Source organism: Chiloscyllium punctatum, chromosome 17 (genome assembly GCF_047496795.1).
Source record: "Chiloscyllium punctatum isolate Juve2018m chromosome 17, sChiPun1.3, whole genome shotgun sequence".
In the NCBI taxonomy this organism is placed as follows: domain Eukaryota; kingdom Metazoa; phylum Chordata; class Chondrichthyes; order Orectolobiformes; family Hemiscylliidae; genus Chiloscyllium; species Chiloscyllium punctatum.
The window spans coordinates 84492346-84517327 of NC_092755.1; the positions used below are offsets into that span (position 1 = coordinate 84492346).

Genomic DNA, 24982 nt, shown 5'->3' on the forward strand with positions numbered 1-24982 from the left:
ACAACATCATGTTATAGTCCAACAGGTTTATTTGGAAGCACTAGCTTTCGAAGCGCTGCTTCTTCATCAGGTGACAAACACCTGATGAAGAAGCAACACTTTGCAAGCTAGTGCTTCAATAAACCTGTTGGACTATAACCTGGTGTTGTGAGATCTTTAACTTTGTTCACCCCAGTCCAACACCAGCTCCTCCAAATCACTGCTTCTTCCAGTCTGTGAAAAAACATTTTCCTACTTGAATCATACACTGCCCAGTTCTTTAACTGTACACTGCCCCGCAAACCCCATAACACCACCACCATCAGCAGATCAGTTTAAAAAAAAGTACAGATTATGCAGGCTCTCTGCTTTTAATATACAATTGAGAGAATGAAATACATGGCAGGGATCTGCCAATGGAAAGGTAACAATTAGGAAAAACGGTTGCTCATTGAATCGAATGCCTTTGTGAATCAGGTGGTCAGATATCCATGTCTGGTTAAAGGTTTAGTCTTAGAAAGCTGATTGAAAACTATCAGCGGTATGATTAATAGCAAAATATTGCAAAGCCTGGAAATCTGGAATAAAAACAGAAATGCTAGAAGTACAAAATTCATCAATCTGAAATATCAACTGACATCAGGCCTGTGGTGTACTTTCAGCATATTGTATGGGATAAAAGTTGTTTACTGCCCTTGTTGATAGGGGTTTTCCATCTGAATCCCATCTTACTGCAGCTTTGAAGTAGTCAGAAAGCCTAGCCTCCTGAGCTGATTTGACAGGAGCAGCAAACTAGAGGTAAATGTCAATGATGTTGATTATGTGTTTGTGTTTATTTGAACTGAACTGAAAGCCAGCACTGTCAACAAATGATCCAGGTGAACTTACTTAAACTCTGCAGTTATCAAGTTAAACCCATTGTACAGATGTCCTTCTGAAGATACTTTCTTTAAGTAAGTCAAACCATCTGCCTCTTCAGTCAGGAAATCTGCCACTAGATAACCTTGAAAAATATTAGAAAGAAAAACAGATTTAAATAAAATCTCTCAGTGGTCTGCACATCTTATACGAAATTAAAGAAATACATATATATAAAGCCTTCGAGCTTGGAGAAGCATTTCTGCATGGAGACCGAAATTACTTTAGAACTGGTTGCTTTGGAATAAGTCTTACAAAATTACAGATTGAATTTTATATACCTTATATGTAGAATTGGACAAAGCTCAGCATCAAAAATGAGAACAGTTCATTTTCAAAATATTTTCACTGATGGAATTATTTTTTCTCATTCCTATTCAGGAACGTACAAAGTCAAAAAGCAAATTGTGAGTGAAGTCAGGATTGAAATGGAGTTAGGATGCTCCCTCAATTTCATAGATTTTTAATGAGGCAAATTAGATTAGTCTACCTACCACTTGGAGAAGTACAAACTCTAAGAAGTATGACCTCTAGTAAGATGTGTAGGCTTGGAGAGTCTCTCAGCATTATGTATGCCTTCTACATCCCTGCAATAGATGAATGCGGCTTGCATGCTGATGTCTAAGGAAGATATCTGTGGTTCCATTCACGATTTCCATCAACTTTCCTGAGCGTCTCTACAGGCAACAATTCCTGAAGGTGTGTCTCCACTATCCAGGAAGTTGTCACAATGCTTATCTTCCACATAATGCAAGGAGCATTTGAGAGTTATCTCCAGGGCAAGCTTGTGGGTGGCCAGAGGTACTCCCAGAAGACCTGACTAATGACCCCAGCACATCACCCACAGATTCAGGTACAACATTGAAAAGACATTTGAATAGGTACAGGAGCAGTAAAGGTTTAGAGGGATATGGGCCAAACGCAGAAAAACTTGGTCAGTATGGATGAGTTGGACTGAAGGGTCTGTTTCTATGCTTTATGACTCTAAGATGCCAAAACTGTCAAAATGCTGCTCATGCATCCCTTTCAGCTGTCATTGAAAAGACCACTGATCTACTGTAGATGATTCCATTGCCTGGATCACTCGTGAAGAGCATTCCAATACTCACCAGATCATATGCTGTACCTGTATAATCTAGCTCAATGACAGAGTGACAATTTAGCAGAGGGGGAGATGGAACCTCAGATAAAGAGGAAGGGGGAGTGTGATATGGATGCTGAAGTAACAAAACTGATGAGGAAGCTGCTGAAAAAGCCAGCAAGGCAGTGAATATAAGTTCATGGTAGTTTCTGGGCCAAAACATCAGGATGAAGTTGAGCTAGAATACATGGGAACTACATGACTGGATGTGGCAGGACTGCAGATCTTGGACTTGATTTTTGATTGTGGGATCGCTTAGCTCTGTCTATCACTTGCTACTTATGCTGTTTGGCATGCAAGTAATCCTGTTTGATGGCTTCACCAAGTTGACACCTCATCTTCAGGTATGCCTGGTGGTGCTCCTGGCATGTACTCCTGCACTCTCCATTGAATCAGGGTTTATCCCCTGACTTGATGGTAATGATTGAGTGGGGGATATGCTGGGCTATGAGCTTACGGATTATGCTGAAGTACAGTTCTACGGCTGTTGGTGGCCCACAGCACCTCATGGATGCCCAGTCCTGAGTTGCTATATCTATTCTAAGTCTGTCCCATTTAGCACAATGATAGTGCCACATAACTCAATGGAGATTATTCTCAATGTAAAGGTGGGACTTCATCTCCACAGGGACACTTTGGTGATCGCTCTTACCTACACTATCATGGACAGATGCATCTGCAGCTGGCAGATTGGTGAGGATAAAGTCAAAAATGTTTTTCGCTCTTGTTGGTTCCCTCACCACCTGCTGTAGGCTCAGTCTAGTATCAGTGTCCTTTAGGTCAGTAGTACTGCAGCTGAGCTACTCTTGATGGTGGATATTGAAATACCCCACCCAGGGTACATTTTATGCCCTTGCCATCCTCAGTGCTTTTTATCAGTGCTGGTCAACATGGAGGAGCACCGATTCATCAACTGACGGGGGATAGTAGGAGGTAATCAGCAGGAGGTTTCCTACAGCATGTTTAACATGAAACCACAAGACATCATGGAGGCTGGGAACAACATTGAGGACTCCTAGGGCAACTCCTTCCAAATTGTATACCATTGTGTCACCACCTCTGTCGAGTCTGTCCTGCTGGTGGAATAGGATATATCTAGGGATAGTGATGGTGGTGTCTTTAAGGTATAATTCATGAGTATGACTTTGTCAGGCTTTTGCTTGACTATGCTGTAAGAGAGCTCTCCCAATTTTGCTGCTGGTCCCCAAAAATTAGTAAGGAGGAATTTACAGGATTGACAGGGCTTTTTCTGCCATTGTCTTTTCCTGTGCCTATGTTGTTGCCAAGTGATCCATCTGATTTCATTTCTTTGAGACTAGTGATTGGTCCAATCAAATGGCTGGCTAGACCATTTCAGATGGCAACTGAGAGTCAACCACTTTGTTTTGGGTCTGGACTGACTTGTAAGCCAGACCAGGTGACGATGGTAGCTTTCCTTACCTGAAGGACATTAGTGAACCAGATGGGGTCTCAACAATCGATAATGATTTCATGGTCATCAGTAGATTCTTAATGCCAGATTTTTATTGAATTCAAATTCTACCATTTGCTGTGGTGAGCTTCGAACCTCGGTCCCCAGAACATTAGCTGAGTTTCTGGATTAGTAGTCTTGTGATAATACCATAGGCCGTTGCCTTCCCCACTGCTCCATTTGTTTTTATAACTGTGAATCCTGGCAGATGTACAAGAGCCAATAACACTATGATGCAAGTAGTACTAAATTGGTAGCTCTCATTAAGACATATTCAGTCCAAATGAGGCATCTGATGGAGATGCCTGGCACCCGGTCTTGTGTAAGACATCCTCTGCCATGGAAAATGTACAATGTAAACTTGCATGCATAGGGGCATAAAGCATTGAATAGACAGTGGTACATAAAGTGACAGTGTTCTAATGATTCATCCTCTTGCAGCACTGAATCCAGGATCTTGAGCCACCCATAGGTACTGACCTCAGTCCAGACTGCCTGCCAGTTGATGGCCTCCTGTGTTATTCCATAGAAATAATACTTTCCTTCTCCTCAACATGGTTTGCAGAAATATGTCGAGGGAGGAGTTGCCGCAACATGGAGCCGTTTTCTGTCTGGTGATGCATCTCCCGAGGTGATGCTCCTGGCTTGCAGAAAGTGAAATGCTGTTCAGCTGCCTTTTACATAAGGTGCCCAGAAGTTGAAGCCTGGGAGGTTTTGATGCCCTTCAGAGCTTCCTACAAGTTAAATTTAGTGTTCTACCTCTGCACGCAGAAACAGTGAACCAAGAGGGATGCATTCACATGAGACAACTTGCTTTACATCTGAGTGGTAGTTCCTTCTGCTTTTAAACCTGGTGCCTTACCTTGTGTCAAAAAAGTAAGATTCTGCACAGTGCTTCCACTTGTGGGAGAATCCAAAACCAATAAGAAGAATCTCTTTACCCAGATAGTGTTGAGAATTTAGCACTCACGATCACAAAAAAGAGTAGGTGAAGCAAATAGAATAAATGCACATAAAGAGAACTTAGATTAATACAGCAGAGAAAAAGGTATATAAATTAGGCCTAAAGGATTTAATGATGTTGAGTCAGAAGATATTTATATGAAATATAAGCATTGACATGGATCAATGGGGCTAAAAGGTCTGTGTGCATTTTGTCAATTCTACACAATAGACTCAAAGGGATGGATGTCCTGATCCTGTTCCTACATTCTGGTCTTTACAGCTGAGTATAAAATATTTTTGTATTGTTTTAAGTCTAAATATTGTGTTTTGGGATATATTTATGCAATGAGCCAAACACATCTTTAATTCATAGTGCTCTTTGATTAAATCTAATCTTTTAAAGAACCTTTTTAAATGTAAATTTAATGCAAGCTCAGGAAGACAGCTCTTAAAAATACTGTAATTTGTTAGTGAAACAATTCCCTAATGCAGCTGGTTCTGCCTCATCCCACCTCATCTTTCGGCAACTGGAGTGACAGCCAAGATGATGATGCTCCAACTTCTGTCAGTGCTGCATAATGCACAAAAAAAACAGGTCAGTCTCCAGGTGGCAGTGAAGACTAAAAATAGAAGCACTGCTTGGGTAGCAGGTGCTTATTCGGTTTGTAATTCTAAAACAAAAAGCATAATTATATGTTTTTCTCTGGCAGATTTGTGTTGGTAAAAATTAGCTTCAATTTGTGAAGGAAACAGCTTTAAATCTCAACATACAATTATTTAAATCGGAAAACAGCATAAGTGAACCTGGTTTTTGGTTATGAGTTTGACATGTGAAATTCTGTATTAGCAACTGATTTTGAAAAATCTAAGTTCGGTTTGAAAGCTGCCTCTGTTCACACATTTGTCAATTACATTTTCTTCAAAAAAAAACCAGAAATAGATGACACTATTGTAGATGTGATTAAAATAAGGTAACTGCACTTGAATGAGGAACAAATAACAGCTGTTTCTGCCCGAAATAGCTGGCATGCCTAACATGCTGTACACAGCATCTTTATCATCTACAGAGGTCCAAAGGAGTAACACCACTGTCTAAAGCCTAAAGGGGATTGAAAGTGCATAAAACCCCTAAGGCTGTAAGCTTGATATGCAATAATTAATAATGGAAATATTAACTGTATTTATAAACATAATTAATAACATACAACACGGGAAGTAATATATTTGATTTTGCAACTGTCAACTTTGAATGTCGTGCAGTATGCTTCTGTAAATTTTATGAATAAAGTATATTTTTGAGACAAAAGCAAACATCTGTCACAATACTTTACTGCATATTGTTAACAATTTTGGTCTCCTGTGCATGTAGCCACTGGAAATATTACAGAGGAGAGCCACCAGCTTAATTCCCAGTTTGAAGCATTTCAGTTGTGAAGACAAGTTAAAAGAGTTGGGACCTTATGCTCCAGAAGATCTCAAACTAAAGAACAATCTGATTGAGTTTGTAAAATAGCCTAGGGTATGATGTGTGTTCAGATTTTTTCCAGTTAAACAGGGTCTGGAGAACTGGGGTCACAATTTAAAATAAAAAAGAAAACGCTAGAAAGATTAAGTAAGTTGGGCAGTTTCTGTGGAGGGAGAAAAAGGTGGAATCTCCCTGGCTCTAAAGAGGTGGATTCAGAGATTGGATTAGCAGCAGAATTTATAATTTGGATTTTGGATTAGCATTTCAATCATTCCTGCCTTCAAGCATTCTTGCTGCAAGAGGAGGCAAGTTGCTGATCTTTCTGATGCTGGGACTGCTGCCCACAGAATGCAGAGGCTGGAAGCAGCTTTGGAGGCACCTTCCTGGCTGGATCAGGGTGACCAACACCGCTGCTGTCCAGATTGTAGGAATGTCACAGCAAAAGAATGTAATCAAAGATAATTGCAGGGCAAAGTTTGAATATCTGCTCTGCAATATTAAACAAACACTATTCCAACAATCCCTGAATGTGAGACATACAATCCAATTCCATGACTGCCCGATAAAATGTGTAAAGGCTGGCCACCCTTGGTGGAAAAGCTGTTTGGTCCCCTGCACCTGGCCCCTTGAATATGCCACAGGATTAACCAGAAGTCTTCGGGTGATGGGATCGGTTTCCACTCCTCATTAATGACCCTGTGGGCCTTTTGTTTTTCCAATCTTAATCATGATTTCAAGGATTCCCAAATTGAGGTTGTCTTATGCTCACTGACCTGCCTCAACATGGTCCTCCTCTGACGGTGGGACTGCTGCCAGTACTGTGGGCACTCATATTGGGGCTCCCATTTCTGCAAATCATCTGTTATTCTTACTCTGACAGCAAATGAATAAGTGGCTTGTTAACGGATGCCTTCTGGAAAGTTCCAACTGTTGGAACCCTCGGATCTATGCTGTGATCAAATTTTGGAAAAGTCCCAATGCCTCAGATTTCAAAGCCCACTGTTCAGTTGATGACCTACCTGTGTTCCACAGATGCTGCCAGATTGCCGTAGCATTTCCAATACTTTTCTGTTTTTATTTCAGACTTCCAGCATCTGCAGTATTTTGCTTTTATGTTAAATGTGGAAAGCCACATCATGTCTAGATGTCTGGAAGTGATTCTTTTCCCAGAGAATAGAGGACCTCTGGAAGAGGCTGTGGATTTGAGCAATAGTTGCCAATTCCCTGAATTTCTGCGAGTGAGAATTAGATCTGCTTCTAGCTGGGGTGAAGATTACCTCATAAAAGAGGTCCCAGGTTGAAATTCTGGGCCAAAATGACTTCTTTCGACTGAATAAGGGGTGAAACAATGAACTTGGTTTTTATCTTATGTTTTGCCTCACTCAGCAGATCACACAATTGTGGATGGAATGAGCAACTTTTGTATTTTGATCCCACATATAACATATGGTGGAAGAAGCTGATTAGATCAGACATTTCTTTCCTATATATCAGTTTAAATTTGTGTGCAATATTTGCCCAATTTAGACAAGCACTCAATTTAAAGGGGAACTTAAGTGGTGGAGACTATTTTAATGAGTAACTTTGAGTTCTCTTAAATTGCTCTGTAGCTTTACTCAACTATAATTTCTTCTTCCCCCTCATCACCTTAATGTGTTGATTTTTGATAGGGTACTTTTGCAAGGTCATGTGCACTCCACCCCAAAACTATAGTTTACACAAGTGAATCAATGACCATGAGCAGGATACTTAATAAAATGGACCAAAACTGATCCCAATCCTGACCTCACCAAATTCCCATGGCAATTTGAAAGGCATGTACACCACTGGTTTCAACTGTTTGTCCAGATTTCCTGTGGTTTATACCAGGGGAGAAAATAGACACATCCAACAGGAAAAACTGGCTTCATCAAACCTACTGCTGGAAACATTCTGGTTTCACAGTTCCTTATTCTTACTTCGTACAAGACATCTATTAAGTTGGTTATTAACTGCTCAAGCTTCACAGAATAGAAAACCTTACTGTTAGAGAAATACAGATATTGGTTTGCATTAACATTAAGGCAGACCGATTTGTTTCATTTTTCCTATTGATAATGAAATTAGAATGATGCATTCAAATAACAGTGGGCTATTACATAAAGAAAAATAAAAGAGATTGTAGCTTCTATTATAACAGACTTTGGCTGATAATCCTTCTTACCTCTCCCTAATGCATTCAGACTGTTTATGGGTTGGAGATAATTCGTCAGTGCAGCAAACTTGCCCTTCTTGCTAATACCCAACCATGTTCCTCCTTCTTTGCCTTTTTCCATATCCAATCCTACTCGTGACACATGGAAAATAAGCAATACAGAGAGGCTTACTTGAGAATTCACATAATTTATTTCAGAATCTACTGATCACTGAACAATTGACTGATTAATGTCTTAAATAAAGATAGTCATCAGATTGGCAAGAGACTGACAGCTAGGCAAGAAAGAAGCAGGGGAACTGGAATTTATTGTTTATTTGGGTTACTTGTGCACTTCACTTGTGCATGAAATTTACTATTTTGAATTGCAAAGTCAACATTCTCTTGGTTTGATTTGCCAGAAGGAATGCTGCACAAAACCAGAATCAGTTTCTTTCTCCATAGTTTATGGCACGACTAAAATTTTAAGATACTAAGGTGCTAAATAGAACATGGATAGTTAATCTGCCGCAGTTTTACCAGTTAAATCACAAGTGCAGGATAAGGATAAACAAATGCAGAAAGAAGAAGCAAGTAGACAGGGCCATAAACTGTGAAGCATTGCTTGACGCACCTGGAATAGGACACAAGAGGTAAAAGTTCTGGAATATTTCACAAAGTACTTAATTGTTACAAGGGCAATTCATAGTTTTCTATGGAAAGGACAGGTAGATGAGCAGAAGTAAATGTTCTCGACAATTTAGAAGTGAAATCAGAAGACACCAATTTATACAGGAGCCAGTAGAACTCACTCCCCCTAACGTCTGCGAATACTAAGTCAATTGAAATTGAAACTGAGATAGAAATATTTTTGTGAGATGTTGCACAAAGTCAAGCAAATGGATTTAAGGTAGAGGTCAGGAATGATCAAATTAAGAATAAAGAAAGGCTCAAGGGTCTGAATGGCCTACTTTTATTCAAGTCTCTGCTCTACCTCTGTATGATACACAGCTTTGCAAATTATAAAAATGTAATTTCATTTGTGATGCTTTAACATGGAAAAGAATATTTTTTCCTGCCGAAAGAAGAATTTCTAATCCCCACTCTATAGAATTGTCTGCTAGGAAGAAAATGCTTCCTATCTCCCAAATCAAATCAACCTTACACGCTTACCAGCAACTGCACAAAAGTATAATGATTGAAGTTCAGCTCTGAGCTTCACTACAGTGCGCAATCTTATTCAGGTAGCAACTTTTTCTGGGGTTCTTTAATTGGATGTGGGCATCCCTGGCTCGGCTATCACTTGCTGCCCGTTTCTAATTGCTCTTAAAGTGAGTGATTTACTCAGCATTTTCATAGGGCAATTAAGAGCCAACCACATTATTGTGGTTTTGGAATCACATGTAGGCCAATCCAAGTAACGATGACAGAGTTCCTTCCCTAAAGGATAGTTGTAAATCAAATAGATTCATACAACAACTGATGAAGGGCCTATGCCCGAAACGTGGATTCTCCTGCTCCTTGGATGCTGCCTGACCTGCTGTGTTTTTTCACCACCATACTTTTCGACTCTGATCTCCATCATCTGCAGTCCTCACTTTCTTCTAGTGAATATAGTTCTAACTGATTCAATCTTTCTTCATATGTTACGACATCAATGATCCAGAGACCAGGACTGATAATTCAGAGATGTGGGCTCAAATTCCAGGTTGGCAGGATTGAAAAAAGTATGGTATTGGGAACTTGACCATGAAACTACTGGATTGTTTTACAAATCCATCACGTATTTCCCCAGTGAAGGAAGATAAACTGTGATCCTTACTTAGTAGGTCGATGTGAATTTAGACCCAGAGCAATGTGGGCAACTCTCAGCTATCTTCTAGGATAGACCAGCAAGTTACTCAATTGTAACAAACTGCAGTGTTTGAAGCATTTAGGAAAGATAAGTCATGATCCCTTGTCAGAGACTAGATGTGTGCAATAAGTGCAACCAATGGCCACATCCCTTGAATGAATAGGCACTAAAATTCTTAACACCCTGAAGTTAGGGAGAGAAAAATCTTCCAGGAGTTGCCATCCTTACCATTCCTGAACAGGCCCTGGAGAAACGTCTGTGGGATGTCAAGCCCCTTGAACTGTAGAATTCCTAGAGCGTGGGAAGTACACCATTTGCCCCACCAAGTCCACACCAACCCTTGAGGAGCCATCTAGACCCACCCTCTTACCCTGAAACCCTGCATTTCCCATGGCAAATCCACCTGCACTCAAAGAGCATCCAACCTAAGCTCACCCTCTTACTCTATAACGCTGCACTTCCTATAACTAATCCTACTGTTTACATTAGCATGAGCATTGTGCAAAGAGATACATCCTGGAAAGTAATACTTTTAGAAAGATAGAGGAAAGAACGTGCAATTCAGTAAAACCATCTAAGTTTCACAAAGCAGTTTGTAACCAACAAAATGTTTTTAAAATGTTGTCATCATTGCTTTGCAGGCAAAAAATAAAGAAAACTGTTATAAGTTAAGACATGTACAACAAGCAGGAAGTCAAGTAACAGGACTGGATTTGGTGGATGTGAATAGACCACTTATGCTATACAGGTTAGGAAGCACAATAGGGCATGCATAAATGTAGAAGTTCATTCACTGTTTTTTTGAAAGAGGGTAACTGAGGTTTGTAGAAGTTGACAGTTCCGTAAAAAAAAAGACTCGTATTTGGAGCATGCCTTTCACAGACTGTTCAGAGGCTATTCAGAAATGGTAAGTATTGGAACCCTGGAAGATTTTCATCTCACTAACTCAAGAGTGCTGTGAGTTTTAGTGCCCATCCTGCCAACTTACTTTCATTAATTCACAGGATGTGGCTGAAATAACTCTATGAAGGCTGGAATCCTGTTACCAGGTCACCATTTATTTACACGGTTAGACCTGTTGGACTATAACCTGGTGTTGTGTGATTTTTAACTTTGTTCACCCCAGTCCAACACCGGCACCTCCACATCATTCATTTACACGGACGTTGTACTTGACACTGACCCAGCTAGCACTGAACCACTCTCCTAGAATAAGCAGAACCCCACCACTCTTGTTTGTATCTGTCAGGGCCTCCAAAATGAAGGTGCTGGTGATGTGTTCTGTTTGGTAGCCAGAATTGGATGCTGATATCGCCACGTGTGGGACAGTGCTCAGAATGCCAAGATGGACAAAAATTATCACCAGCACCTTCCTCACATTCATGGGGATGACTGGGTAAACTTTGGAATCAGTTACATGTCAAATACACTAGTCCTTTCATGGGCTGTATGTTTTTAGTCATTGTGGATGCCCATTCAAAATGGTTGAACGTGCATAGAGTTCATTCATCAAACACAGGGACAATGATTGAAAAGTTGCGACCAATTTTTGCTTCTCATAAGAGACTAGAACCAAAGTTGTACCTTTAATCTGTAGGGGTTCCCCTGTACAGATTCCCAGCCTGGCCGATATCTTATGCAAACTTAAGAGCTGGAGTCCAGAGCAAATTTTGTTAAAGAATGGTTCTGCAATCAATAATACAGCTACGCTGGTTTCGACCTTCATTAGGATTGGATGACTATTTACCAGATACTTATTTTGATTGACTCTGATTTGCATGTTGCTAAGCAATTTAACTGTTCCAAATGAGATGTAGTTGGACTTTCCAGGATGTGCACTCTCCTAGGTACTGGCCGAGTGGAACTCTTTTGCTATCTTGAGCACACATACCAGCAGCAATTAAGATGGCCTGCCAGCCCAGACCTTTGAGAAAATTTCAACTGTTTGGCCAAAGCTTAGCTCTGTTTTGGGGTTTTGCTGTGGGATGATCTAGATCCCCTCTGTTCAGGGTATGTCTGACTGAGGCTATACAATTGTCTTAACTCCAGTGGTGTTCCCCAAGCTCATTGGCCCCATGAAGATGTCCACTTCTATTGGCAAAACTTGTAACTCATAAGCTCCATTTATCATATTTTCAAACGACAAAGCCAGTTGTAGTGCCTCTCTGAAGTCCAGGTGGGCTTCAACTAATGGACACTTTTGCATGATCATATCATTAAACTCACATACCAAAAAGTCTCTCGGCATCTCACTTGGGGTTAAACCTAAATCACATGCCTCTGCCAGTTGTCTTATCGTCATCAAAAAATTAAAACATGGATTCATTTGGTTCTTGAACTGTTGAGTAAAACTGATAGTGTCTCAGATTTGGAGGAGGCTTGGGTTTGTAATCTTCCTTAGCTAAATCCATTACCTCTTGAAAGGTTTTAGTGGCTCAGGGAAAGTGTGGTTCCTAATAAATAAAAAGGCTGCTGTCAGGAGAGTTATTTGTTACTTTTTGTCTGGCCAATGTCATTTGCCGGGAACAAAATAATGCACTCTTTCCACATTCTGGGCCCAGTCTTCGACATCAAAAACGAATGAGTCAAGCTTCCCAAATAGTGACATGATTCCAGCAATGCCTACACCAATTCAAAGATTGTTGTGGGCCAATCTCTGTAGGGATGTGCTTTTTTCTCATCGCCAGTGAAATAATCCCACGAAGGCCAGTATCCCATCACCAAACCACCTTTTATTTACACATGCATAGTTTCTGACACAGACCCAACTAGCAATGAGCCGACTCCTAGAGTGAGCAGAACCCTGACACTCTATCAGTGAGGACTCTCTGATTGGACCAGGTTAACTTCAGGTTACTTAAGGTTGAGGAAGGAGAACGTGAGGACTGCAAATGCTGGAGATTGAAGTTGAGGTGGCAAGGATCTGGCACAGTTTTACAGGATGGCTAGGAAAGAACTCAATAATGGACAGAGGAGAGCTAGGAGGGAGACAAAAAAGTTTTGGTGGGAAGGATTAGGGAAAACCTAAAAACATTCTACACTTACGTGGAGAATAAGGCCGATCAGGGATAGTGGAGGGAACTTGTCCCTGGAGTCTGAAGAGGTAGGGGAGGCCCTCAATGAGTTTTTTGCTTCAGTATTCATTAGAAAGCGGGACCTTGTTGATAGTGAGAACACCGTGGACCAGGTTAATAGGCTTGATAGACTGATATTAAGAAAGTGGATATGATGGAAATCCTGGGAAGCATCAAGATAGACAAATTCCTAGGGTTGGACCAGATATATCTAAAGTTACTACAGGAAGTGAGGAATGAGATTACTGTGCCTCTGTCGATGATCTTTGTATCCTCACTCTCCATGGGAATGGTCCCAGATGATTGGAGGGAGGTGAATGTTGTTCCTCTGTTCAAGAAAGGGAATAGGGAAATCCCTGGGAATTACAGATCAGTCTGTCTTACATTTGTGGTAAGCAAGGTACTGGAAAGGATTCTGAAAGATAGGATTTATGACTATTTGGTAAAACATAGTTTAGTTTAATTACAGATAGTCAGCGTGGCTTTGTGAGAAGCCTTATTGAGTTCTTTGAGGATGTGACGAGCCACGTTGACGAAGGTTGAGCAGTGGATGTGGTGTATATAGATTTCAGTAAGGCATTTAGAATCATAGAGATGTACAGCATGCTATAGACCCTTTCGTCCAACTCCTCCATGCCGAGCAGATATCCTAACCTAATCTAGTCCCATTTGCCAACACTTGACCCATATCCTCTAAACCCTTCCTGCTCATATAGCCATCCAGATGCCTTCTAAATGTTATAATTGTACCAGCCTCCACCACTTCCACTGGCAGTTCATTCCATACACGCACCACCCTCTGCGTGAAAAGATTGCCCCTTAGGTCCCTTTTAAATCTTTCCCCTAAACCTATGCTCTCTAGTTTTGGACTTCCCCACTCCAGGGAAAAGACCTTGTCTATTTATCCTATCCATGCACTTAATGATTTTATAAACCTCTATAAGGTCACTCCTCAGCCATTTGATAAGGTTCTCCATGGTAGGCTCATTCAGAAAGTTAGACGGTATGAGATACAGGGAAATTTTGTTGTCTGGATACAGAATTGGCTGGCCAAAACAAGGCACTGAGTAGTAGTGGATGGAAAATATTCTGCCTGAAGGTCAGTGACCAGTGGTGTCCTGTCTTTGTAGTTTTTAATAAATGACTTGGATGAGGAAGTGGAAGGGTGGGTTAGTAAGTTTGCCAAAGACACAAAGGTTGGTGGTGTTTTAGATAGTGTTGAGGGCTGCTGCAGGCTACAACAAGACATAGACAGGATGCAGAGCTCGGCTGAAAAGTGGCAGATGGAGTTCAATCTGGATAAATGCAAAGTGATTTATTTTGGAAGGTTGAATTTGCATGCTGAATACAGGGTTAAAGACAGGATTTTTGGCAGTGTGGAGGAACAACGGGATCTTGGGGTCCACGTACATAGATCCCTCAAAGTTGCCAACCAAGTTGATAGGATTGTTAAGAAGGCATATGGTGTCTTGGCTTTCATTAACAGGGGGATTGAGTTGAAGAGCCACGAGGTTTTGCTGCAGCTCTATAATTCGCTGGTTAGATCACACTTGGAATATTGTGTCCAGTTCTGGTCACGTTATTATAAGAAGGATGTAAATGCTTTTCAGAGGGTGCAAAGGAGATTTACCAGGATGCTACCATGATTGGAGGGTTTGTGTTACGAAAAGAGGTTGAGTGAGCTCGGGCTTTTCACACTGGAGAGAAGAAGGAAGAGAGGTGACTTGATAGAGGCGTACAAGGTAATGAGAGGCATAGATAGAGTAGATAGCGAGAAACGTTCTTGATGCAGAGGGTGGTGGGTGTGTGGAATGCACCGCCAGCGGCAGTCGTAAAGTCAGAGACATGAGGGACATTTATGTGACTGCTGAACAAGCACATGGATGGCAGTAAATTGAAGGGTGTGTAGGTTAGGTTGATCTTAGATTAAGATAAGTGCTCAGCACAACATCGTGGGCCGAACAGCCTGTACTGCACTACACTGTTCTATGTTAACAGCCCCAATCAGCGAATTCATATTCTTTGAGATCCACTTGACTGACATTATTCTAGTCACCACGGTGGCCATTGCTGGCATTTATTGCAAATCTCAGCAACTTGCTGGACCCTTCTATAACATAGCCAACAGTTACCCACATTGGCACTAGGTATGGAGTCACATGTACGTTTCGCTAAATAAGGAAAGCAGTTTACCTTCCTTAAAAGGACATTAGTGATCGAAGCATTTGACAATGAAGTTGTTAGATTCCAAATACGATTTCTTTGCAATTCTAATTTATTTATGGAGTTTAAGTTATCTGGCTGCTGTGCAAAGGTTTGAACTCATGCCTTTCAATAATCAGTACAGGCCTCTGGTAACACAACCACAATGCTATTTTGGGAGAAATTGATGGATGGCCCAAAGAACTTTCTGGAGTGTGGTTCATGATTGAAATGTAGATCAAACTCCCTCAACTCTTGCAGTCATTGAGAGCTTAACTGTGGCTGACATCAGTGTGCATTGTGGGGCTGGCACAGTGACACAGTGGCTCGCACTGCTGCCTCACAGCGCTAGGATGACGTGCGGAGTTTGCACGTTCTCTCTGTGTCTGTGTGGGTTTCCCCTGGGTGCTCTGGTTTCCTCCCACAATCCAAAGACATGCTGGTCAGGTGAATTGGCCATGCTAAATTGCCAATAGTGTTGGGTGCATTAGTCAGGGGTAAATGTAGGGAAATGGGTCTGGGTGGGTGACTCTTCGGAGGGTCAGTGTGGACTTGTTGGGCTAAATGGCCTGTTTCTGTACTGTAGGGAATTTAATCAAATCAAAAAGACAGGTGGATATTGGCTGACGTGTATTCAATTTATTGTGGTTTTGTAGAGCTTGTTTAAATTGTTTTGAATATTCCATTATATTCCTGGCTGGCCTCAATAACCTCAGAGTATTCCAAACTTCCTTGTCATTATCTTTGTCCACACTATGTGTCATTTGTTAAATCACTCGTTACATTGGGTCCTGATTAGGTATTACTAAGATTTTACAATCCATATCCAGGATTTCAAATCCCTGAACTGTGCGGTCATCACCACTACCTCAAACAATCTGTGCTCATCAGATTCTAGCCTTTCAGCATCACCAATTTTAACTGCTTTACCTTTGGTCAGAATACCCTTTAGTTGCCAAGCCTCTAAACATGGAAAGTCCCCTCTCTAAGCCTCTGCAATTCTCTAACCTCCTTTTAAGACATTCATTACATCTTTTGACCACGGCATCATATGTCCAAAGATTGCCTTATGTGACTCGGTCTCAAATTTTACTTTAAGGAACGTCTGTGAATAATTTTGGGGTGTTTTACCACACATTGAAAAAGTTATGCAAGTTAGTGTTGATTATATTCATAAAAACAAAATAAATAGGAGCAGGAGCCCATGTAATTCTGTCAGGCTTGCTGTGTCATTTAATAAAAATATAGCTGATCCTTTAACTCAATCTCAACCCCAGTTTTCCTCCAGGTTTCTAATAGCTCTGGTTTTCCTTTCAGCTTCCTGGTTGGATGCTAATCATGGCTCAGTGTGTAGCAGTTGTGTCCGAATTAGAAGTTTGCTAATTCAATTCCTACTTCAGGGATTTGAGAACAAAGAAAAATCTGGTTCACGTTCCAGCCCAAAAGTAAAAACTAATAAAACGTACAAATGACACATACTGATCTAATTCATCTTGTATACTCTAAAATGAAGATACAATATGTTCTTTTCTAAGTATGACAGCTTTTTTGACTCTCCTTCTCAACCTTTTCCCTCTCCTGAGGTCTGGTGGACCTCTGGTTAAATCAGCACTAGTCGCTTCTCTCTAATGAAAGAGCAGCGCCTATGGTCTGGTAAGACTATGGCGACACAACAACTACGGTGGCTTTTTTTTTTAGTTATTTTCTGTCTCAGAGGGACAGGGGATACTCCACAGTAAGAGGGACAGTCTTTCAGATGAGATGTTTAATCATGACCCTGTTTGCTCTCTCAGTTTTTTTGCCAAGGAAACCCATCTTTGGTTTCTCAGACACATCACCAGTTGGAAGGCTTTGCCAAGGTGCAGTATTCTCTCTCACACAGAAACTGGCAGGTGAGACCTATCCATACCCTGAGGAGAGACCAAAACTAGCAATGCAGGCCTCACTGATGGCAAATGATCTGTGACTCTGGGTTGACGAGTGGGATAGCAGCAGTGGAGGACAGGAACAGAATACTAACTCTAGATTAGGCAATTTTTTTTAAGGAAAAGTACAATTTTTTAAAATCAATTTTGCAAAGTGGGATTGCTAGTTAGACTAGCATTTGTTGCCTGTCCCTTGAGAAGGTGGTGGTGAGTTGAACTGCTGCAATCTAGGTACTAGATGTGTGTGTTGGGGGGTGGGGTGGGGTTTGGGGGTAGTACCAGGACTTTGACACAGAAGGAACAGTGATACATTTTCAGATCAAGATGATAAATGAAATGGGGGGAAAAATATGCAGGTAGTGATGTTCCCATGTATCTGCTGCCCTTGTCATTCTAGATGGTAGTTGTTGAGAGTTTGGAAGATACTGTGCAAGCAGCCTTGGTAAATTTCTGCAATGCATTTTGTAGATGGTACACATTGCTGCTACTGAGCTTTGGTAGTGAAATGACTGACATGCACATTCAAGACCAGGAAAGGTATCAAATTCACTTAATTATTAAAATGCATTCCTACAGCTTCTGAAAACTCCTTGTTTTAATTCTGATAAAATACATTACCTTCATTTAGTGTGATCCTTCACTCACGTGGATTCAAACCCATACAAAACAGAATAAAATGCAATGTGGAAATCAAAAATTACATTTTAAAATCCGCAGAATTGATTTAGACATAGTACCTCTCAAGCCTAAAATAGTGGCAGTTTACAAACATCAACAGAAGGTTCTTCCTTCTTATATTTGCCACAAAAGGTTTTACTGTATTTTTCAAATGCTTACATAAAAGACAACAAACACATAAAATTTCATAATAAGTACTGAAAAACCCCCTACTGCTGACTGAAAAAAACTCTTGCTGCATTGAAAAGTAACACATCCCTTTATCTTTGGTGTTATTTAACGATAACTGAAAATGCACGACTATCAAGGCTCAGGTTTGAACTTTAAAACATAAATTTAAGGAAAATCCAATTTGATCTACATTCCCAGATCTCAGAGATTGCATTTGCATTTTAAACAGGAATACTGAAACAAACCTGGGCATAAATTCAACATCACATGAAATAATATGCAGTGAAATAGTTACTAAGATTTGAGAGAGATTTTTCCAATAATTAGGGTGACCACGAACTAAGGTGGAAATGATTAGATCAACTTAAACCTCAGAAACAAACCAAAATAATTAGCAATGAACTGGAAAACACAAAAGTATCTATTATCTATTTGTAAGATATGAGAGACTTGTTCACTTCAGAACGCTGTCTTCAATTACAATACTGGCAGTTGATGGCTCTGCTACCTAAGTTGATGGAGACTTGATCACAGACTTGTAACAGAAGCAGAGATAAACAATGAAAAGAAATTAGAGGAAAAAAGCAAAGAGAAGGAACAATAAAACAAAGATGAGAAATGTTTAACAGGATTAACTTCATTGATCCTATAATGCCAATGAAGAACCAGGCCTAAAGTGAGTGTCACTGGAGAACTGGCTCTCTAGCACTGTCACCCTCCCATAACTTAACCTGTGTTTACTTCAGATGTGGATTCAGATGAGGACTACAGGATTTCTGCTGAATTCATCTTTCCACACCAATTCTGAATCTATATGTATCACATTTCCTGATTCAGTATTTACTTACACAAAAGAAAATGCTAAATATTTTCTTGGAGGAGTCAGGGTGGGTGCGAACTGCATCAATGTACCACCAAATCATAAATGAGAATTATAACTCTAACTTCAGAATGCTCTTTCTCTCTGCTTCAATTTTCTACCTGCTCCAAATAGGGACAGAATATCAAACACTGTGTTGACTGTCTCAGGAAAGTTAATTGGTTTCATGTTCAGATTTTTAAGCTGAGAACTTCAATTGCTTTATTCCATTTAGACTCGTTAAAATTTCTGTCTTGCTTCAGCTACTGTGTTGTTATCCAAAGTGATTTGGCAATTGATTTTCCTTGGGATTGGATCTGAAAATGTGTTGCTGGAAAAGCGCAGCAGGTCAGGCAGCATCCAAGGAGCAGGAGAATCGACGTTTCGGGCATGAGCCCTTCTTCCTCATGCCCGAAACGTCGATTCTCCTGCTCCTTGGATGCTGCCTGACCTGCTGCGCTTTTCCAGCAACACATTTTCAGCTCTGATCTCCAGCATCTGCAGTCCTCACTTTCTCCCACTTGGAATTGGATGTCTACCTGCCAGTTACCTACAATAGAGATCTGAAGCTCAGCAAGATTATTCATTATAAGCGAGAACATGCACTATTGCTGACAAAGTTATCCATGATACAACATTGAAAATGTCACTGTGTTGTGATCATGAAACCAAGACCTGGAAGTGTTATTTGACAATCATAATTAGCCTGAGAAACTTCCTTGCAGAACTATTTGAAAACTTCAAGCGAACTTGTCAAGCAGTTGGTTCAACAGGATTTTTTAATCCAACTCAAAACCTTCCATAAATTGGCTCTATGTGAATTAAGAGTTGAAAGGTGTGGTGCTGGAAAAAACACAGCAGACCAGGCAGCACCCGAGGGGCAGAAGAGTCAACGTTTCGAGCATAACTCTCCTGCTCCTTGGATGCTGCCTGACCTGCTGTGCTTTTCTAGCGCCACACTTTTCGACTCTGATCTCCAGCATCTGTAATCCTAACTTTCTCCCTGTGCATTACGTTTAGGGACATGTGTTAGGTTTCCAGTGGAGCTAGATCCGCAATGCAAACAACCCATCATAGAATCGTACAGTATGGAAGAGGCCCTTTGGCCCATTGAGTCTGTACCACCCAAAAAAAAAATGACTTACACCAGTCCTACCTTCCTGTACTTGGCCCACTGCCTTGAATGTTAGGAGTCTTCAAGTGTTCATCCAAGTAATTTTTAAAGGTTGCGAGGTTTCCACCTCAATTACCCTCCCTGCTTGCATTCCAGACCCCCCCGTGAAAAAGATTTTCCTCAAATCTTCCAAACTTGCTGCCTTTCACTTTAAAATTATGCCCCCTTGCTATTGATCCTTTCACTCAGGGATACAGCTGCTTTGTACTCACCTGTCTATGCCACTTCTAATCTTATACACCTCTATCAGGTTCCTCCTCAACCTTCTCTGCTCCAAAGAAAACACAAGCTAATTTAGCCTCCCTTCATTGCTGAAATGCCCCATCCCAGGCAATATCTAGATGAATCTCCTTTGCACTCTCCACATCCTTCTTATAATATGGTGACCTCAACTGCAGACAGTACTTCAACTGTAGCTTAACCAAAGTCTGTATAGCTCCAACATAACCTCCCTCCTCTTCAAATCTATGACTTAACTGATATTGGCAAACTTCCTTTAATTACCCTATTAATTTGTCCTGTCAACTGTGGACAAGCAACCCTAGATCCCTCTGTTCTTCTGTGCTTCCCAGTGTCTTGCCATTCATTAAGCAAGTCCAAAGTGCTTCACCTCACATATAGCTGGGTTAAATTCCATTTGCCACTGATCTGCCCATCTGACCAATCCATTTATATCTTCCTGTAATCTAACACTTTCCTTCTCACTGTCAAGTACCTGGCCAATCAATCTGCAATCCCATAATCTCCTCCGTGTTCTCATCTACATCATTCATGTATATCACAAACAATAGCTGAAACAACTCCGGAGGTCAGTATCCTTCACCAAGTCATCTTTTATTTAGAAGTGCTTTGTACAAGACACTGATCCAGCTCCCTCAGAGCCAGCTCTCAGAATTAACAGAACCTCTGGCACTCCTATTTATTCTTTTTCCTTTTGTTTTTCTTTTTTTTTCTTATTTTTTTCTTTTTTCTTTTCGTGCAGGTGTAAGACACAGTGAAAAGACACAAAGTGCACGAATCTTTATTCAATTTCCACCACCAGGAAGATAGGAAAAACACCCGAGTGGCCAGTGACAAGCACTGCCCTTCAAACCACAGGGCAATGCTGTGTGATCAAAACAGTGAAGGGGAGGGTAGGGACTAAATCAAAATAGAGTTGGAGGCACTCCTGTTTATAACGGTCAACCTGGGCTCCCTGATTGGACAAGGTTAGCAGCCCCAAATCGGGGAACTCATATCCTATGATGTCCACTCAGCTGACCTTGTTACAACCACAACAGTAATCAGCACAGATCCTGTAGTATACCACTGTACACCAAGGCTCCAGTTATGCAAATAGCATTCTCCCACAACCTCCTGTCTCCTATCACTAATGGTAATTTTGGATCCAACATAAAAAGTTACCCTGGATCCCATGAGCTTTAACCTTCTTTATCATTTTCTCAAGTGGGACCTTGTCAAAGGTCTCGCTGAAATCCATACAAACTATGTCAACTGGAAACCAGTGAATATGGTATACATGAACTTCCAGAAAAGTCTGATGAGGTTCCACAGAAGAGATTAACATGTAAAATGAAAACGTATGGCTTTGGGGGTAGTGTATGGACGTGGATAGAGAACTGGTTGGCAGAAAGGAAACAGCAGGAATAAATGGGACATTTTCTGAATAACAGTCAGTGACCAGTGGGGTACTACAAGGATCAGTGCATGGACGCTAGCTATTCACAATATATATTCATGATTTAGAAGGGGGAACTAAATGTACCATCTACAACTTTATAGATGACACAAAGCTGGATGGGACGGTACAGAATGCTTCACTGTGATTTGGACAAATTGAGTGAGACAGCATATGCATGGCAGATGATTTACAATAATGTGGGGGGAGGGGAAATAAGGAAACTGTTGAAATCCACATTGATCCCACGTGGTTGCAGGGTCCCAAGGTGGAATATGAGGCATTCTTCCAGGCATTGGGTGGTAACGGTTTGGTGATGGAGGAGGCTGAGGACCTGCATGTCCTTGATGGAGTGAGAGGAGAAATTGAAGTGTTCAGCCATGGGGCGTTGGGGTAGTTCGTGCCTTGGGACCCTGCAATGACTCAGGATCAATGTGCATTTCAACAGTTTCCTTATTTCCCCTCCCCCCACATTATCCCAGGCTCAAACCTCCAACTGGCACCGCCTTCCTGACCTGTCCATCACCTTTCCCATCTATTTACTCCACCCTCCTCTCCGCCCTATCATCTTCCTCCCCACCTTCGTCTACCTATTGCATTTTCAGCTACCTTCCCCCTTGTCCCAACCCCCTCCCATTTATCTCTCAGCTCTCCCGGCCCACAAGCCTTATTCCTGATGAAGGGCTTATGTCCGATACGTCCATTCTCCTGCTCCTTGGATGTTGTCTGACCTGCTGTGCTTTGCCAGTGCCACCCCTTTAGACTCTGATCTCCAGCACCTGCAGTCCTCACTTTTTCCCTCTCTGAAAATGCTGACTGACTTGCTTTTTCAATTTTTATACTATGTGAGCTGGGAGTGCTAAATGCAAACAGTGGGCGTGGATTTACATTTACTTTGCAACAGCATTCCTGAACATTATAAATAACAAATAAAATCTTGAAACTTTTCTTCATATAGTGTTCAGAAGTCGTACATGCCAGTCAGTGAATCAAATTCGTGACCAATTGTTGCCTTGCAAAATCGTTCAGAATTGATTTTTACTGTTGAATCCCTTTGTTGCACAAGAACAAACTGAAACTGTCAGATCCTGGAACAGTCTGCATTCATCATACTTAGAAATGACCTTAAACAGGAAGAAGTTTGATCAATACGTATCTCGAAAACTGCATACACCTCATAATAATACACAATTATTTCCAAACCTTTTCCTTTTTATTTGTCAGCTATGACTGTGAAAGATTCAAATATAATTCTAGCTTGTTGTAAAATACGGACTTAAATCTTGAATTTTACAAGATTTTAAATAAACAGAATATTGCTACTGATAAATGCTTAAACTTGCTTCTGATTTCAGACATTTTTACAGCAAATAACAGGTATGTAGAGTGGAACAATACAAATATGGGGTTTGTTTCACCATGACAAAACAGAGTTGACAGGTGAATGTAACTATGCTCCAGAAAAAGAAACTTCAACCAGAGAGGGAAAAAGCTATTACATTGGAGCCAAACTGTTGAGAAATCTAACTTCATTATACTGAAAGCCAACTATAACAACTGCCTGTGGGTCTGATTTTAAACAAATGGTCTCCACGTGTTAACCTCAGTCAGAATCCACATTTGTTATGGAATTTTCTGTTCTTGATGATGAGGAGGAATGGTCTCATTGTTGTCTCAAGGGATAGCATCAAAGCTAAGGTTGGTATCCACTGTTCGACAGTGATAGACAGCAACAGGTGGGACAGTTTATTTTATGTTCTAATGAATATGTCAAAGATTCCTTTCCTTTGAGCCAGATTTTTAAAGTCTGGCACTAGAACAAATAGGGAGAAAGGGAGGAGTGCAGATGCTGGAGATCAGAGTTGAAGAGAGTGTGGTGCTGGGAAAGCACAGTCAGTCAGGCAGCATCCGTGGAGCAGGAGAATCAACGTTTCGAGCATAAGCTCCTCATCAGGAATGAGGGGGTGGCCCAAGGAGGCGGAGAGATAAATGGGAGGGGATTGTGACTAGGGGGAAGGTAGCTGAGGATGCAATAGGATGGCGGTGAAGGTGATAGGTCGGACAAGAGGGTGGAGTGAATAGGTTGGAAAGAAGATACACACACACACACACACACACACACACACACACACACACACACAAAACAACACCACCGCCCTGTGGCCGAACACTAACTCCCCCTCCCACTCCACCAAGGACATTCAGGTCCTTAGCCTCCTCCACCGCCAAACCCTTATCACCCACCGCCTGGAAGAAGAACATTTCATCTTCTGCCTTGGGACCCTTCAACCACACGGGATCAACGTGGATTTCACCAGTTTCCTCATTTCCCCATCCCCCACCTTATCCGAGATCCAACCTTCCAACTTGGCACTGCTCTAATGACCTGTCCCATCTTCCTTCCTACCTCTCTGTTTCAACCATCAGTCTCACCCCCAACTTCATCTACATATCGCATCCTCAGCTACTATTGCCAGCCCTACCCCTCCCATATATCTCTCAGCCCCTTGGGCCACCCCTCATTTCTGATGAAGAACTTATGCTTGAAACATTGATTCTCACAGTCCTCAGATGCTGCCTGACTGGCTGTGCTTTTCCAGCATCACATACTTTGACACTAGAACAGGTAGTCCATCTCAAACTGTCAGCGTGTAAATTTGCTGGCTGAGCTGATGGATTGGTTCTTAGATGTTTGGTCACCATGCTCGGTAACATCAGCGGTGAGCCTCCGATGAAGTATTGGTGTTCTTTCCCGCATGCTATTTATCTGTCTCGCTTTGTTGTAGCGGGTGATAGCACTTTCAGTGAGGTTGGTAAATGGAGTCCAAATCGATATGTTTGTTGATGGAGTTCTGGTTTGAACGCCAGGCCTCAAAGAATTCCCATGCGTGTCTTTGTTTAGCCTGTCCCAGGATGGATGTATTGTTCCAGTTGAATTGGTCTCCCTCTTTGTGGTGGCTAGTTTCTAGGTTTGTGAGCTACCATGATGCCTAGGGGCTGGTGTACTCTGGTTGTCATCTCGGAGATGTCTTTGATGTATGACAGAATGGCTAGAGTCCGTGGGAGTGTTGTGTCTTCTTGTTTAGGTCTGTTGTGCAGGAAACGGTGGACTGCGCTTATCGGGTACCCATTGTTCCTGAATACATTGTACAGGTGTTTTTCCTCAGCTTCTCTTAGTTCCTGGGTGCTGCTGTGTGTTGTGACTCATTTAAATAATGTCCTGATGCAGCTCTTTTTGTGGGTGTTGGGATGATTGCTTCTATATTTGAGTATC

At 41.4% G+C, this 24982-nt stretch overlaps 1 protein-coding gene across 4 annotated transcripts in view; it reads right to left on the reverse strand.

The window, feature by feature from the left end:
- Positions 1 to 24982, reverse strand: part of tango2 (transport and golgi organization 2 homolog (Drosophila)) — a 188339-nt gene that overhangs the window by 48734 nt on the left and 114623 nt on the right. For 3 of the 4 annotated variants that reach the window (XM_072587750.1, XM_072587753.1, XM_072587752.1), the window contains 2 exons: positions 8123 to 8242; positions 868 to 982 (listed from right to left, as the gene is read on the reverse strand). In XM_072587750.1, coding sequence (XP_072443851.1) covers positions 868 to 982; positions 8123 to 8242 — 235 coding nt within the window. The remainder of the gene's footprint in view (positions 1 to 867; positions 983 to 8122; positions 8243 to 24982) is intronic. The other variant, XM_072587751.1, reaches the window with a different exon arrangement.